Source organism: Microtus oregoni, unplaced genomic scaffold (assembly GCF_018167655.1).
Source record: "Microtus oregoni isolate MIOR12 unplaced genomic scaffold, Mior012 000007F_ref0000211, whole genome shotgun sequence".
Taxonomy (NCBI): domain Eukaryota; kingdom Metazoa; phylum Chordata; class Mammalia; order Rodentia; family Cricetidae; genus Microtus; species Microtus oregoni.
Genome location: NW_024543066.1, coordinates 10,055,743 through 10,073,971, shown reverse-complemented (window position 1 = coordinate 10,073,971; position 18,229 = coordinate 10,055,743). Strand labels below are relative to the sequence as shown.

At 40.9% G+C, this 18,229-nt stretch overlaps 1 protein-coding gene across 5 annotated transcripts in view; it reads right to left on the bottom strand.

The window, feature by feature from the left end:
• Positions 1 to 18,229, bottom strand: part of Ccar1 (cell division cycle and apoptosis regulator 1) — a 52,938-nt gene that overhangs the window by 10,716 nt on the left and 23,993 nt on the right. For 4 of the 5 annotated variants that reach the window (XM_041655420.1, XM_041655419.1, XM_041655422.1 and 1 more), the window contains 7 exons: positions 18,056 to 18,222; positions 17,109 to 17,319; positions 16,217 to 16,300; positions 10,235 to 10,420; positions 4,953 to 5,144; positions 2,328 to 2,567; positions 1,457 to 1,568 (listed from right to left, as the gene is read on the bottom strand). In XM_041655420.1, the coding sequence (XP_041511354.1) occupies positions 1,457 to 1,568; positions 2,328 to 2,567; positions 4,953 to 5,144; positions 10,235 to 10,420; positions 16,217 to 16,300; positions 17,109 to 17,319; positions 18,056 to 18,222 (1,192 nt within the window). The remainder of the gene's footprint in view (positions 1 to 1,456; positions 1,569 to 2,327; positions 2,568 to 4,952; positions 5,145 to 10,234; positions 10,421 to 16,216; positions 16,301 to 17,108; positions 17,320 to 18,055; positions 18,223 to 18,229) is intronic. The other variant, XM_041655423.1, reaches the window with a different exon arrangement.

The window sequence follows — 18,229 nt, the reverse complement described above, 5'->3', positions numbered from 1 at the left end:
GTGATGGGATTAAAGGCGTGCGCCACCACCGCCCGGCCAAAAGAACATCTTAAGTTTGACAAAAAATTCATTTTTCCAGTTCTGAGGATTAAACTGAAGCTTTTCCTATGCTTGGCAAACTATCAATTCTGAGATAGGCTCTTAAGACCTTGTTCAAGATGCCCCTGAATTCATGATATCCCTGCCTTAATCCTCCCAAACAGCCGGGATTAAAGATCAGTCAAAACAGGTCTGGACAATTTGGTCAATTTGATGAATTAACACATATCATCTTGTTCTCTACCCTTTTGATTACTAATAAGATTGATCACCATTTCAAACACTAAGTGAGAACAAATTTTTATTTGTTAAAACTCATTTCTAGGACTGAAGAAATGGGCCAGCATTTTAAAAAAGCAATTGTTGCTTTTGCAGAGGACCCAGGTTCAATTCTCAGCACCCACATGGTGGTTTACACTCATTTGTAACTCCGGGAACAGGAGAGCCAATGTCCTCTTCTGACTCCCAGAGGCACCAGGCATGCATGAGGTTCAGACACACATGCAGGCAAGACATACACATTAAACTAAAATTTTTTTTAAAGTACTAAACAAGTGTGAAAAAAGACATAAGTAAAATAATGCTACATTGTAGACCACACTGTAAACTCTACGAACCAATTTTACATAAGCTTTGTTTCAGAATAGGCCTCAGCAAGAAAGTAAGAGCTGAGCACAGATGTTTAGATACGAGGATGTCAAGAGGATAGACTTTTGAACTGGCTGGCAGAAGAGACTGTCAGTGCCAAGTTCCTAACAGAAGAATATTAAGTGGCAGGTTTAAGGACCTCAGAGTGACTGAGAAGTGGCAAGGGCCTGTGAGATGGTTCAGTGGATAAATCACTAGCCTTGCAAGCTGATAACCTGAGTTCAATGTCCAGATTTCATGGGAAAGGAGAGAACCAACTCCTAACAGCTGTCCTGGTTTCCATAGGCGTCACAGTAGTAAATATCCTAAAAGTAACTATAATACTACAAACATCAATGAAAGAAATAAGGGCATATGCCATTAAGTATTTAATTATTAATTAAGATTAACAGCCAGGCTAAGCAGTGGTGGCTCACGCTTTTAATCCCAGCACTTGGGAGGCAGAGGCAGGCAGATCTCTGTGAGTTTGAAGCCAGCCTGGTCTACAAGAGCTAGTTCCAGGACAGGCTCCAAAAATATGGAGAAACTCTTGATTCAAAAAACAAAGACAAACAAAAGAACAGCCAGATGTGATAGGATGAGCTTGAAATCACAGCTCTCACCTGGGATAGTGAGGCAAAGAGCATCATCCAAAGTCAACCTGGGCTACATAGGCCAGTATCAGTTATGTAGCAAGAGAAGGTCTTACAAAAACAAGAAAATTTCTAAAAACTCAAAAAGCATAAAATATTTAGTCCATTCTACAGCCCCAAGGTCATCTACTACATACCATCTTCTTCATCCTCAGCTTCTTCCGCCTCCATTGGGTCATACTCATCTTGATTATTATCTTCTTCGGTTTCATCGTCATCTTTAGAATCTTCTTTTTTTTTTTCTTCTTTCTGTAATTTAAGATGCCTTAAAACTAAGCAATATTAGGACAAGACAGACAAATAAACATAAGTTCACTAAATGGATGTATTTGTAACAAGTCCGATTATAGATTGCTCAACAGTAATAACCTACTCAAGGATGGCATGGCCGGCATGGCAGTAATCTGAGCACCTGGAGAGTAAGGAGGTCCCAGCTCACAGCAAGAAAGACAAAAGGACAGAGAGAAACACAGAAAAGGAAGAAGGTCTAGAGAGTCAGCGACATACAGAGCAATGACTGACTGACCTTACAGGAAATCCCTCTGACACCCACATGGCAGCTAACAACCGTCTATAACTTCAATCTCAGGCGAGCCACACTCACTGTTGACTTCTGAGGCCAGTGCGCGCCTGCGCGCGCGCGCGCACACACACACACACCACACACAGTATAAATACACATACAGGCAAAACATACACATTACAATAAGAAGACAGAAGAAGAGAGGAAAGGATGAAAACAAATCATAAAATTAGTTACAGATATTAAATTAGGCTTTGCTATATGGCTCAGTCTGGAAATGAACTCCTGAATCTCCTCTTCCCCCCTTTGACATATGGGATTACAGATGTGGCCCTATACCCAGCTCTCTAGATTTTTGAGGCAGAGTATCATATGATCCGACTCAAATATCCAACACAATATTCAAGACTTTTAGTTTGACTTTTCTTTGGAGGCTGGAACTGAACATTTCTCAGTTGTTGTTGCCTATCCTGGAAATTACAGACCTTCCTCTCATCTCTGTCTTCTTTTTTGTCTTTATCATCGCCTGATTTTCTCCGTTTTGGTTTTGGATCATCAGTGTCATCATCTCTTTCTTCTTTTTTATCTTTTCTCTCGTCTTTTTTGCTTTTCTTCTCCTTTTCTTTTTTGTCCTCTTTCTCAGGAAGAGAGAGCAATGATTTGTATATTCTGACTCCAAAATCTCTTTGAAGCATTTCGTTGAAAAGTTCGGCAAACAATGAAACCTATAAAAAGAAACCAACATTAATCTAGGCAAATTCAATACAAATACTGAATAAATCCAGCAGCTAGTCATTCATCAAGCACTATCTTACCACACTTATTTTCTACACCTATAGAGAGCTATAATATTTTATGAGGGAGATAAAGAAAAAATCAGGAGCTATAAAAATGGATGTGAATAATGTGAGGACCATGAAAATCTTCAAAATAACTAGTTGTGGTGGTGCACACCTTTAATCCCAGCTCTTGGGAGGCAGAGGCAGGCAAAACTTCTGTGGCTTCCCAGGCCAGTCTGGTCTATTTATGAGTTTCAGGCCAGCAACTGCCACACAGGGAGACCCTTTAAATAAATAAATATCTTCAAAAGAACTTTCTTTTTTTTTTTTAATTTCTAGACAAGGTTTCCTGTGTAACCTTGGATGTACTGGAACTCGCTCTGCACATAAGGCTGGCCTTGAACTCACAGATATTCGCCTGCCTCTGCCTCCCAAGTACTGGGATTAAAGGTATGCGCCACCATCATTTGGCTTCTTTTTAAAGACAAGATCTTTCAGGGCTAGAGAGATGGCTCAGAGGTTAAGACTGCCCTTCCAGAGGTCCTGAGTTCAATTCCCAGTAACCATATGGTGGCTCACAGCCATCTTTAATGAGATCTTGTGCCCTCTTCTGGCCTGCAGCATACATGCAGACAGAATACTTTTTACATGATTAATAAATAAATCTTAAAAAAAAAAAAAAAAGACAAGATCTTTGTATCCAGGCTGGCTTGGAACTCGTGTTCTTCATGCTGCATTCAGTGGCACTATAATAAATGGTGGCACTATAAGCTCATGTCATCATGTTCTATGTAAAGACGTTGTTTTTTAAGATATAAATATATTGCTAAACATGGTAACACCTTCCTGTAAACTCTGCAATTGAGAGGTAAGGGAAGAAGATCAACAATTCACCACCATCCTTGGTCATAAGAGACTCTGTCTCAAAAAACTAGAGCTGGTTATAGTGTCACATACCTGTGATCCCAGATAGCAAAGGCGGAAAAGAGGTGGATCAGAAGTTTTTCAAGTCCAACCTGATCCAGATAGTATGTTTGAAATCAGACTGGGTTGCATGAGATATTATCTCACAAAAACAAGAACCAGAACCATATAAGCAGAATATAAAAAAACAATGCAAATACCGTTATATTTAATAATGCATTTATGTAATTGCAGGCCCAAAGGATACTGAAGCAGAATAATCATGAGTTGAAGACCTAACTGGACACAAACTGAGTTTAGGGCCAACCTGGAATCTCAGCAAAACTATTAAAAGTAGGGCTGGAGAGATGGCTCAGAGGTTAAGAGCACTGACTGCTCTTCCAAAGGTCCTGAGTTCAATTACCAGCAACCACATGGTGGCTCACAACCATCTATAATGAGATCTGGTGCCCTCTTCTGGCATGCGAGCATACATGGAAGGAATGTTGTATTAATAATAAATAAATCTTTAAAAAAAAAACTATTAAAAGTAAAAAGAAGGCTGGAGATGTAGCTTGGTGGTAGAGGTTTCCATAGCATGCATAAGCCCCTGAGTTCAATTCTCAACACTAGCAATAGAGAGGAGCTGGGCATGGTGGTGCACGCCTGGAAGGCAAGTGGATCTCTAAGAGTTCCTGGCCCGATAGGGCTATGTAGTAAGATCCTGTTGAGATCGAAACGAGAGACAGAGACAGACAAGACAGAACAAAAACTCAAGTTGAAAGATAATGCCACTTATTTTCTCTTACAATCTAACCAGTCACAAAATTTTCATATCCACTAAATGATTATTTTAATTCTAAAGAAAATAAAACATTACGGCATCCTCAAGAAAGACAAGTAGGGGCTGCAGCAATGAATAAGTGATTAAGAGCAATGGCTGCCCTTCGGGAGTTCGGTTTGGTTCCCAGGGCCCACATGGTGCTTGATAAACATCTATAACTACAGATGCAGGGAACATAACACCCTCTCTGGCCTCTACAGGAATCAGGCACACCTGCCACACACAGACACACACAAGGACAGGACAACCACACAAATAAAAGCTACTTCAACATCAGCTAGGGTTACTAGAAATAGTCTCCAAAACACAAAATGAAAAACAAAGAATAATTTAGATCTAACTTGTTAATTTACAGAGAAAAAAAGGGAGGGAGGACAAAACCACACTACAGGAATGAAACAACAAAAGGTAGTCTATCGTGTCTATAAGAGACCTTAGAGGACAAATCTGACTTTCTCATAATAAATGATGGTGACCAAAAACACAAACAATGGGAACAAAGAAAAACTCAAGGAATTTAATACATTGAAGAGTCAGTCACAACTGTAGGTATTATTTTGATCCTAATTAAACTTTAATATTACCTCAAATGAATGTTCTTTGTTATCTTCCAACCTGTAATCCAAAAGGACACTCAAAGACATGATGCTGCAATCAAATTTGCCACTTTTTGCAGCCCAGTTTGGATGTACAATTATGGCTGGTTCATCAGGCAAAATGTATCTTCTTTCTTGGCGCTGGCGTTCCATTTCCTCTTGTCGTTTTCTTTCTTCCTCCTAGACATTTGAAATTTTAAATCATGGTGACGCTTCCTTGTACAAAGTGCATGTGTATTGAAATGTACTTAAAATAAAATAAAATAAAGGAGGTGGGTGTGGTGGTTCATGACCATAATCCCAACACATGGTGGCAGAGACAGAAGGATGACCTTGAGTTCTAGTCAGCCTAGCTACACAGTGAGTACCAGACTAGCCTCCACTACAGAATAAATTCTTTTTTTAAAAAATATTTATTTATTTATTTATTATGTGTACAGCATTCCTTCCATATGTGCCCTCAAGCCAGAAGGGGGCACCAGGTCTCATATGGTTGCTGGGAATTGAACTCAGGACCTCTGGAAGGGCAGCCAGTGCTCCCAACCACTGAGCCATCTCTCCAGCCCCTACAGAATAAATTCTTGTTTCAAAAAACAAAGATCAAAGTCTTCTGATTTCTTACAGTGATTATATTAGCCATAATGGTTAAAAACAGAGATAGGGCCTTTTATGGCTTTTAATTCCTCTTTCTTAAATTTCCTTTATTACATTAGTTTTTGTAACGTGTGGGTCAGGGGACAGGCAGTTGGTTTTCTCCTTCCACCATGAGTTCTAGATATTGAATTGCTGTGGTCAAGCTTAGCATCAAGTGTTAATGAATACAACTGGCTTCTAAAAATAACTTCACTAAAGGATACTGAGCCTTCTGGGAAGACAGTCTGTTCCGGAGATAGGCTACAGACAGGACACACCCTATCCTGCTATAAAGTAGTGACAGAAGCTGAAAGGACTCAAGCCATGGCCAGCTCTGAGACAGTATCATCATCCCAAAGATATTTATAACCCATGGAATAAAACAAGAAACCACAAACTGCCTAGGAAGCAAGAGAAAGAAATGTCCTCAAGAAGGTCCCCAGATCATCAGGCACAGCAGATAGTCTGCAGTGCAGAGTGCACGTCCCTTCCTACCAATCTCTCTTATTTAGTGTTAGGAAGAACCTAACAAATCCTCTAGCTTTACACACTTTACGCTGAGGTACTAAAATAAAAATGTAATGATAGTGGGCATGGTGGCTGGCAGTGCACATCTTTAATCCCAGAACCCAGGAGGCAGAGGCAGGTGAATCTCTGACTCGAGGCCACAGTGGTCTATATTCAGAGTTAGTTCTAGGACAGCCAGGGCTACAGAGAGACCCTGTCTCCAAAACCAACCAACCAACCAAACAAACAAACAAAAAACCACTAAGCAACCATGCTAACACATGCTTTATGATCCCAGCACATGAAAATTCAGACAGGAGGAGGATCACAAGGACAGCCTAGTTTCTACAGAGACTTCCAGGCCAGCCAGAGTCACATCAGTAATAACTTCTCCTTAAAAACTCAAAAAGTTGGGCCAGGCAGTACTGGCACATACTTTTAATCCCAGCACTCAGGAGGCAGAGGCAGGTGAATCCCTGTGAGTTTGAGGCCAGCCTGGTCTACAAGAGATATAGTTCCAGGACAGCTAGAACTGTTACACAGGAAAACCCTGCCTCGAAAAACAAACGAACAAACAAACAAAAAAAAAACCCTCAAAGTCAATTAAGATGGGGGGGGGGGGGCGAAAATCAGTGAGTAAAGAAAGGTCCTTGCTACCAACCTTGATGACCTCAATTTGGTCTCCTAGACCCACAGGGTAGAAGGAAGAAAACCAACTTCAGCATTATCCTCCGACCTCTGGGCAAGTCCAGTGGTGTGTTCAATCCCACACAGAATAAATACAAATGCATTTTTTGTTTGTTTGAGACAGGGTCTCATTCTATAGCTCTGGCTATTCTGGAATTCACTCTATAGACCAGGCTGGCCTTGGAACTCAAAAAAAAAAAAAAAAATCCACCTGCCTCTGCCTCCCTAAGATTAAAGTTCTGTGCCACCACCACCATCTATGTTACTTTTCTTTTTGTCTGGTTTTTCGAGACAGGGTTTCTCTGTGTAATAGCCCTGGCTATCCTGGAACTCTTCAACCAAGTTGGCCTCACAGAGGCCTGCCTCAGCCTTCTGAGTACTGGAATTAAAGGCAAGTGTCACCACCCGCCCAGCTCAATCTATGTTACTTTTAAAGGGCTTCAAAAGCCTGAGAGAGAACCACAGGGAAGAGTGCTTGCTATGGTATCTAAATACCTAAGTAAGTTGTCCCTGCTCACCTCTCACCCCTTGCCCCAAGGTGAAAGAGAACCAAGCTGTGAAATTCCTCGACTTACACACATGCTTATAATAATTAAAGAAAAAGAAAGAAAGAAACAAACAGACAGATAGACAGACAGACTCTGGGCTGGAGAGATGGCTCAGTGGTTAACAGCATTTGTTGTTCTTGAAGAGGATCTGGGTTGGTTTTTCTAACCACTCACATGGGGGCTCACAACCATCCATAACTTTAGTTCCAGGAGCTGCAGCATCCTTTTCTGACCTCTGCAGGCACCAAGCATGTGGTACACATACATAAATGTTGCAAAAATATTCATGCAAATATAAATAAAATAAATAAACCTTGAGCCGGGCGGTGGTGGCGCACGCCTTTAATCCCAGCACTCGGGAGGCAGAGGTAGGCGGATCTCTGTGAGTTCGAGACCAGCCTGGTCTACAGAGCTAGTTCCAGGAGAGGCTCCAAAGCCACAGAGAAACCCTGTCTTGAAAAAACAAAAAAAAAAAAAACAAAAAAACAAAAAAATAAATAAATAAACCTTGAGAAAAAAAAGACCTCATGGCCACTTTAATAGTAACACTGACTATCTAGTTTGGCAGCTGTCTGGATGGGATGGGATGGGAAAGCCTGGCATCTCTGCCTTTATTATGCCTGTGCCCTCTGCTGCCCTTAACATTTGGTTCAGATTGCATTCAGCTCTGTATAAAGAAATGTTGATCATTTGAGAAGGCAAGCCCAAAGGTAGAATACCTACACTTGCCTAGTCTGCCTGTCCTAGGCTTAAGGCTGAGGCCACCTAACAACAACAACTATGACCAGAAAAATGGCATCATGAAAGGATTGAAGAGCAGCACCCAAGTTCCAAGTTCCTGGCAAATCTCTACCTATTCTTGGGGAAGACATGAATTTCCCACCTCCTTCTCCTGACCTGTCTGGACCAATGGTACTGAGAAGTTGATCTGTAAACAAAACTCCATCTTTCCTACTCATTGGAAATGGAGCAAAGTCTTTTTCTCAACACTTGTCTCTTAGATAGTGTTTTTTTGTTTTGTTTTTCGAGACAGGGTTTCTCTATTACTTTGGAACCTGTCCTGGAACTAGCTCTTGTAGACCAGGCTGGCCTTGAACGCACTGAGATCATCCTGCCTCTGCCTCCCAAGTTCCCAAGTGATGGGATTAAAGGCATGTGCCACCAGCGCCCGACTAGATATGGGTTTTATTCCTAAAGGGTGAACTTCAAGAGACCTAGGTCTGGTAATAATATGCAGTCACAAACATCATCATCAAATAAACAAGTTAACTCAGCATCAACAGTATCTGTATGTGTAGTCAATGTGCATGTGTGCTCAAATACAGGTGGAGGCTAAGGTCAAGAGTGAGTTGTTTTCCTCTATTCTTTTCACCATAGATTTGGCAGGATCTCTCACTGAACCAGCTAGCTAGCCAGTGAGCTTGGGAGAGCCTCCTGGATGCACTGCTCATGAGCAGCTCCAGGGTTACAGGCACAGGAACTACCAGGCCTGGCTTTTAGAAGGGCGCTGAGGATCTAAATTCAGGTTCATCTTACCTCATCTTCAATATTACTAATGTCGTCTCTTGTTTCAATGAGCACATTTTCCCAACTATCCCCAGAACTCTTTCCCAGTAATGGGGAACTATGCAAAAGCATATTAAGACTAATGCTTTTCCATAGCTACATGCCAAGCTCCTCAAACTTTAAGACATTTCTTGGCTAGGCACATGTCTGTAAGTTCTCAAGAGGCAAAGACAAAGATCTACACAAGTAGGGCTTTACTTGAGTTCTAGGCCAGTCTACACTATTTAGTGACACCCTCTCAACCAAAAAGAAAACAAAATTTTTGGTTGCCATGTCTCACTAAACTCCTTTACTCTAAGACAGCATCAATAATTCTTTTGAATTTCATTAACTACATGACTTATTTATTTATTTATTTTTTAACAAAAATTCTGGCAAGCTACCTCAAAACATTTTGTACTCTATATCCCTTTTCTGTTCTTTTTACTTTATGTGTACAGGTGTTTGGCCTGTTTCTACCTATTTTAACTACATGCCTAGCGTCCTCTGAAGTCAGAAGAGGGCATTAGATCCCATAGGGAGAGGCAGAAGGGTTGATTTAATGTGTATTTGACATGAGCAAGGCCTGCCAAGAACTCTAAGACCACTTGGCCCATGGTAAATGAAAGCTGTCACTCATATGGGTCATGTGTAAGAGGGGTGGCGAAGTTTACTTGGAGTCTGTGTATGAGTATTTATGGGTCAGTATGTGCAAAGACTAGCAACTGCAGTTAACCGCTCCTGGGTGTTTTACAGCCTGAAATTGCTAACCTACAGAGATTTCATACCCCAACCACACAACCTCTCCCATGCTGTACCTAATAAACGTAAGAGTCCGGGTTACAGTGGTCCTGGTCAGAGAACCCCATATGATTGCACCTTCATTTCTATAGGTGTTTGTCCTTTCTTCATTCCCTTGCCTCCACTAGAGAGGATTCCACAGACTGAAGCCATAGAGGATGCAGCAGGATTCCCTGGAACTAGCGTTAGGGAGGATTGTGAACCATCATGTTGGTGCTGGGACCTGAACCCAGATCCTCTGCTACCACAGCAAGAGCTCTTAGCTACTAAGCCATCCATCCAGCCCACCTCCCTTTTGATAAGGAAAGGTCTCACCATAGCCCCAGGTTGGTCTCAATTTTAATATCTACCTCATGAGTACTGAGTACTCAGTTCAAACCAGTCTATGCTTACAAAGCAACAAAGTCTTAAAAAATTAGAAAAATTTTGTATTTTACTGTATTTAAATTATAACTCAAAGCTACATACATATACAACGTGTTACATGGTCCAAGAGCTCCCTCTACACAGTATTAACAACATTACAGTATGTGAATATGGGCTACATACCTCTTTATCATCCTCAGACTTCCTATCATCCTCATCTTCCTCTTCCTTCTCAGACTTCTCTAATTCCTTCTGCTCTTCTTTTTGTTCTTCTACTTTAAGCTGTTTTGTCAAGCGAGCTATTAACTGGGATTTTAGTCCTTTGGAACTAAGAGCTCGACTTTCTAATTCTTTTCGGAGATCATTTACCTAAATATATGGAGCATAAAAACACATAAGAAAAAAGTATGATAGAAAAAAACAAATTATTTTTTGTCTGATTCTTAAAAATTGCAAATTCAAGACTAATGTAGTCTACATAGGAAGTTTCAGGCAATTCAGGGCTATATACAGTAAGACAAAAAGCCAAAATTAGTGGAAGAGACACTGACCATACAGTGCTTTTTTTTTTTTTTTTTTTTTTTGGTTTTTCGAGATAGGGTTTCTCTGTAGCTTTGGAGATTATCCTAGAACTAGCTCTTGTAGACCAGGCTGGCCTCGAACTCACAGAGATCCGCCTGCCTCTGCCTCCCAAGTGCTGGGATTAAAGGCATGCACCACCACTGCCCGGCTACCGTGCTTTTTGAAAATGCTAATTTACAGAATACTTTTGGAAAACAATTTACAGTGTGCTCTTGAATATGTGTACAACAGCACACTGGCTGTGGCACTTGTGATGGTCAGAAGATTACCTCCAGTTGTCAGTTCCTGCCTTCCACCATGCTGCGGCAGGGTCTACTGTTTCTGCTTGTTTCCTGAATGCCACCACAGCTGTTTAATTTGTGCTTTGGAATCAGCCTCTACTTGAGAAGGCTTATACAGCAGCACTTTGAACACTGAGCCATCACCTTTGATTTTACTGAGATAGCTTTATGTAGCCCAGGCTGATGAAAACTGTTTATATAGCAGAAGCAGACCTTGAACTCCAGATCTTCCAGTTTTCACCTCCCAAGACAAGTATCACCAAACCTAGCTCTAGAATATGTTTTGTTTTAATGATTTATTTATTTATTTTTGTTTGTTTTTGAAAACACAGTTTCTCTGTGTAGCCCAGCTGTCCTGGAAATCACTTTGTAGACCAGGCTGGCCTCAAACTCACAAGAGATCTACCTATTTCTGCCTCCCGAGTGCTAGGATTAAAATCATGTGCCACCACTGTCGGCTTTGTTTTATTTTCAATTATAGGAATGTGTATATGTCTGTGTGCATGAGTGTTTGTACCCATAGCTATCGGGCCAACCTGGAGCTGAAGTAACAGTTTTGGGAGGCCAAATTTGAGTTTTGGGAATTAAACTCTAGTCCTCTAAAAAGGAAATACCCACTCTTAAGTATTTAGCCATCTCATGAACTCCCCAAACAAGTTTAAAGATGCTTAAAAATGTTTTAAAGCAGGTAAGGTGGCACATGCCAATAATCCCAGTATGAGGTCAACTTTGGCAATACCATGAAAATTTGTCCCAAAGAAATGTGGTTTTTGCTTTGTTTTCAAAACAGAGTCTCTGTAACCCTGGCTGTCCTAAAACTCACTCTGTAGACCGGGCTGGCTTCGAACTCATAGATTCACCCGCCACCACCATTATCCTACAAGAATAAACATCTTAACAACACATAGAATCTATACTGACTAGAATGTAATGTTTAAAAATAATTACACTGTGACTGGGTATAGTGGCTTATGCTCTTGTGTCACAGAGACAGGAAGATATCTGATTTCTAGCACAGCCTGGTCCAGCCTGGTCCACAGAGCAAATTCCAGGACAGCCAGGACTACACAGAGAAACCATGTCTTGGAAAACAATACCAAAGAAAAATTACACTGAGAAAATTAAAGCTAACTGAAAAAAAGATAAACTTTTTACATGCAACATACTATAACCAAACAATCATCAAAAACCTTATACCAGTAAGAAAGAAGGGAACAAATCAAAAAACATTTTATTACATTTATTTATTTAGGGGAGTGGCGTGCTATTGTGTATGAGTAGTGTACAAAGGTCAACTGGTGGGAGCTGACTTCTTTACACCATGTAGGTTCTGGGAATCAAATTCAAATCATCAGCTTTAGTAACAAGAGCTTTTATCTACTGAGATATTTTATATATCTTTCTGTAAATTTTATTAGGTTATATTGGATAGGTATGAGTAAATTTTTTATTGTAATTGAAAAAAACTTGTTATTAATAATCAAAAGAAATACAAGTTGGGTCTTTTGTTCTGTTTTGTTTTTTTGGAGACAGTGTCTACTTATATACACCAGGTTGCCTTCAAACTCATGACTCTCCAGGCTTAGCCCAAGTATTAGGAATGCAAATACCCCCAGACTTAGTTATATATTTTGCTTTGTCCCCCTTTTTTTTGTTTTTTGAGACAGGGTTTCTCTATAGCTTTGGAGCCCATCTTGAAACTAGCTCTTGTAGACCAGGTTGGTCTCGAACTTACAGAGATCCGCCTGCCTCTGTTTTCCAAGTGCGGGGATTAAAGGTGTGAGTTACTACAGCCTGGCTATTCTTTTGGTTTTCCAAGATAGGGTTGTATAGCTGAGTGGCCTAGAATGCACCCTGCCTACCATGCTGGCCTCAAACTCAAGAGATCTCCCTGCCTCTGCCTCCCCGGTGCTGACATTAAAATCTCTGTACCACCACTTCCAGGCACATATTTTCTTTTTTTTTTTTTTTAAATATTTATTTATTTATTATATTATGTGTATAGCATTCCTTCCACGTGTGCCTGCAAGTCAGAAGGGGGCGCCAGGTCTCATTATAGATGGCTGTAAGCCACCATGTGGTTGCTGGGAATTGAACTCAGGACCTCTGGAAGAGCAGTCAGTGCTCTTAACCTCTGAGCCGTCTCTCCAGCCCCACATATTTTCAAATAATAAACTTTATAGCCGGGCAGTGGTGGCGCATGCCTTTAATCCCAGCACTCGGGAGGCAGAGGCAGGCGGATCTCTGTGAGTTCGAGGCCAGCCTGGTCTACAAGAGCTAGTGCCAGGACAGGCTCCAAAGCTACAGAGAAACCCTGTCTCGTAAAACTAAAAAAAAAAAAAAACAAAAAAAAAACTTTATAGAGTCAAGTCAGATGCAATGATACACATCGTTAATCTTAGCACTCTGAAGGCAGAGATAGGCAGAACTCTGAGTATGAAGCCAGACAGCGCTATATAGTGACAACAAAAAACAAAATCAAAGATTCATTTAGCTAAGTATGATGGTGCATGCCGGTAAACCCAAATATGCATGAGGCTGAAAGAGAAGATCCCTTTGAGCCCCAAAGTTTTAATACAGTCCTCATCAATTAGAGAGCTGGCTCAATAGTCAAGAGCATTTGCTGTTCTTGTAGAGGACCTAGGTTCAGTTCCTACATGGCAACTCACAACCAACCACCTGTAATTCTAGTTGCAGGAGTTCTAAACACCCTCTTCTGGCCTTCAACACATACATGGCTGGTACATACGCACACAAGTTGTTGGGCACGGTGTTGGTAGCACATCTATATAACTACAGCACTTGGGAGGTAGAAGCAGTAGGACCAGAAGTTCAAGATTACCCTCAGTCATAGAGCAAGTTCAAGAACACTTAGGTTACATGAGATCCTATGCTAAAAAAGCAAAACAAAGCCGGTCGTGGTGGCGCACGCCTTTAATCCCAGCACTTGGGAGGCAGAGGCAGGCAGATCTCTGTGAGTTTGAGACCAGCCTGGTCTACAAGAGCTAGTTCCAGGACAGGCTCCAAAACCACAGAGAAACCCTATCTCGAAAAAACAAAAAAAAAAAACAAAAAAAAAAAAACTAAGCAATTTTTTTGAAAAGATTTATTTATTTATTAAGCATAAAATGTACTGCTGGCAAGGAAGGCCCAGGTCTCATTACAGATGACTGTGAGCCACCATGTGGTTGCTAGGAATTGAACTCGGGACCTCTGGAAGAGCAGCCAATGCTCTTACCCTCTGAGCCATCTCTCCAGTCCCATATATTTATTATGTATGCCTGCAGGCCAGAAGAGGGCACCACACCTCATTACAGATGACTGTGAGCCACCATGTGGTTGCTGGGAATTGAACTCAGGACCTTTGGAAGAGCAGGCAATGCTCTTAACCATTGAGCCATCTCTCCAGCCCAACAATTTTTATAAAATGGCCTGGTAAGACAATTCAACAGGTAACACCTGATAATCCAAGTTTGATTTTTAAAACCCACATGGTAGAAAAAGAGAAGCAGCTCCTACAAGTTGTCCTCGGACCTCTACACATGTGTCATAAGCTAACAGCACCTCCCCAAATGCTTAGGGGAAAAAAATAATCAAACTTAGCCGGGCGGTGGTGGCGCACGCCTTTAATCCCAGCACTCGGGAGGCAGAGGCAGGCGGATCTCTGTGAGTTCGAGGCCAGCCTGGTCTACAAGAGCTAGTTCCAGGACAGGAACCAAAAGCTACAGAGAAACCCTGTCTCGAAAAATCAAAAAAAAAAAAACTTTAAATCCAAGCAATGAGGCCAGGTGTCCTGACATGCACCTTTAATCTCAGTACTCAGAAGGCAAAGGCAGGTGGATTTGAGTTAGGCAGGTGGTTTTTATTGAGTTTGGGGCTAGCCAGGTCTACACAGCAAGTTCCATTTTTGAGACCCTGTCTCAAAAATCCAGCTGGCACACAAATAAGCAAGTTTCTGATCTGATCAAATTAAAGGTCCATGGATACAGAACCACATAACTAGACCACCGCTACTGCACAAAAACACTAGCACAGTTTCCTTAATCAAAGACTTTTTTTTTTTTAAAGATTTATTTATTTATTATGTATACAACATTCTGCCTCGATGTATGCCCGCACGCCAGAGCAGGGCGCCAGATCTCAGTACAGATGGTTGTGAGCCACCATGTGGTTGCTGGGAATTGAACTCAGGACCTCTGGAAGAGCAGCCAGTGCTCTTAACCTCTGAGCCATCTCTCCAGCCCTCAAAGACTTTTTTTAAGATCGTCTTCCCTGTTTAGTGGTAAACTTGCCTACATTTTACCTTGAAATTTATTACAAAAATCAGTCCGGGCGGTGGTGGCGCACGCCTTTAATCCCAGCACTCGGGAGGCAGAGCCAGGCGGATCTCTGTGAGTTCGAGACCAGCCTGGTCTACAAGAGCTAGTTCCAGGACAGGCTCCAAAACCACAGAGAAACCCTGTCTCAAAAAAACCACAAAAAAAAAAAAAATCAGATTTACCACTTGCTATAGTGGCTCACGCCTTTAATCCCAGCACTTAGGAGGCTGAGACAAACGGGTTCTCACTGAGTTTGATACCAACCTGGTCTACTAAGTAAGTTCCAGGACAGCCAGGGCACAGAGATCTGCCTGCTTTTGCTTCAAGTGCTGGGATCAAAGGTGTGAGTAACCATCATCCAGTCAGATTTAAAACCTCTTTCCTCTCCTATTCTCCTTAAATATAGGTTATTTAGGCATAGAAATAATGCAAGTCTGGTCACTTCCCAAACCAGAAAATAGTACTGGAAGGACTGACAGATAATACGCATCTGAACTATACATACGACATCTTTAATTTATATATGTACAAGCACAATACATCATAATTATAGAAAAGCAGAGTACTTCACTTTTAATGACACACACCCTTTTATATTATTTATTTATTTTTGATCTTTTGAGACAAGGTTTCTCTGTGTCACCCCGTCTTGGAACTAGCTCTACAGACCTCAAACTCAGAGATCTGCCTATATCTGCTGGATATGTGTGCCACCTTGCCCCACCTCTTACCCCCTCCTAAAAACAGGGTCTCACCCTATAGCCCAGGCTATCTTAGAACTCACTCTCCTGAAATACACAGAAATCCTCCTGCTGCTGCCTCCCAAATCCTGGGATAATGGATATGAGCCACCACACCCAGGTTGCATTTTCCTACTTGAAACAATTCTCTCAGTCTCAACAAATTTACTAATTTCTGTTCTGAAATATTCTTTCTTATTGTTATTGTGTGTGTGTGCACAATATGTATACATTTTCTGTTACCTTCATTGCCTTTGGATCAAGTTTAGACCAATGGGTAGGAGTGGAAATTTCTTTAACTTCACCATCATCCTTCTCTTCTTCATCCTAACATAACAAAGTTGAGAACAAAATTACTATTCTGAAACCTTCAAGTGTAAGTCATTTATTCTTTAAAAGTCTGTTGCTGATCTGTGCAAGGTCACAATGTTTCAGATTGTCTTCTCCTAAAGTTATTATTTAGGCAAGTCCACATACATACATTCTACCACTTTTAACTGATCACAAAGACATCAGCCAATCAAAGCCAGATCTGTGAAACACAAAAGGGTGATAAATTACAACACAAAGGATATCAGGGATACACAGACACTGCCGGTCTCCATTAACCACACAGTGTGTGATCTTGCCCCAATTTTCAAGCCACCCAAAGACTGATTTAGTCAGACCTTTGAAATGTACCCAAGACGTTGCCACATAGCCTGAAATTTCAAATCTCTCAGACTTGTGGTTGTCCAATTTCAAATATCCATGACTAGAACTGATGACCGTGAAAGAGAAAATTTTTTAAAATTTGAGAAAATGGCAAAATGTTTAAAATGGCTTAATACTGAATCTTGCTCAACAACTGGTCCCAGATTCCAGCAAATAGACCTATGATAAAAACAAAATTCTGTGCAATATAAGCACAACTTTTTTTTTTGAGGCCTCAGCACTCTTAAATTTAAGTTGGCATATTAGACAGATTTTATGAATAAAGAAAATACAACTATACTGCTGAAAGCTGGATCACCAGTCGCTGTTACCAGCTATGTTCCTCCATGTGTGTCTGTTATGTAGTGTGTGGTGTGCATTTGTGCCTGTGTTCCTGTGCCTGTGAGAAGCGGAAATAGAAAAAGGGATTAGCGTTCAGTGCCTGTTCTCCATCAGCCTTCTTGCGTTCACCCTGAAGCTTCTCGACCAGCTGCTGCTTGTATCCTCGGGAGAGGGTTTCCCACTCTGAGCGGGTGGGAAGGCAATGCCAAACATCCGGGAAAAATAAAACCACTGTCTCCACATGAGCTGGAACTGTACGCCCCTTGTGGGTCTCCTCAGGGCGATGGTAGCGAATCTCTGCAAAACGGTACCTGTTGCAAGGGAAGAAGCATGTTGGAAAAAAAATTCTACAATACATTTTAAAGACCCTAGTTCACTTGTTGCACATCAAGTAAAGAAATTTTGCTGCAAGAACTTGAGGTTGGTCTAAAGAAAAAAAAAATTATAGAAGCCATAGTTCCTCTTTTGGTACATTTGTATAATAGTTTATGGGTTAAAAGAATACATTTCCACAGAGAATTTTCTGATTTGATTACAGAGCTACCCATATTTTACAAAATACCTGAAGAAGCTGGAAAGCTGCTCAGATTTCATGTGCTAAAAAAAGAATATTCTCAATTAAATTGTAAGAAATACACTAAAATACACAAGACAAATAAGCCTCAAGAGAAAATATGGCTGAACAAAAATAATCAGCATCTACATCACTTTATAACAAAGGAATTATAATGAAATGAAGTTCTCTCTGGACGATCTTCTCCAGCTATACGTGAAATGAAAAGTATTTTTCAACATTCATCCAATTTCCAAAGTACAGCATGATGAAACATTTAATTTTCAGTGTATTTTGATTAGTCCTTAATGTCCCTTCCCCAAAACATTTTTGGCACCAAATAAACTTTTTCTAGAAATGGGGATTTTCCTTTGAGATTACCTGCATGACCAGTGTTGATAAAATAAGGAAAGGGGGAAGGCTGATTGACAAGAACAGCTACATAAACTATTAGAAAAACATCCTAATCAATCAAGTAATGAATTGGTACTTACCATTGTGTGCATACACTTAGATCAATGCCTGTCAGAGCCTTACAACAACGGATGGCAGTCTTAATCAACACAGAGGGGTCTTTTTCTGGATTTGGTCCATCCAACGAAGGAGACCAGTGGCCTCCAATGGCCATGGCTTCATCCTTCCCTTTCATGCCCACTAGAAACTAATTC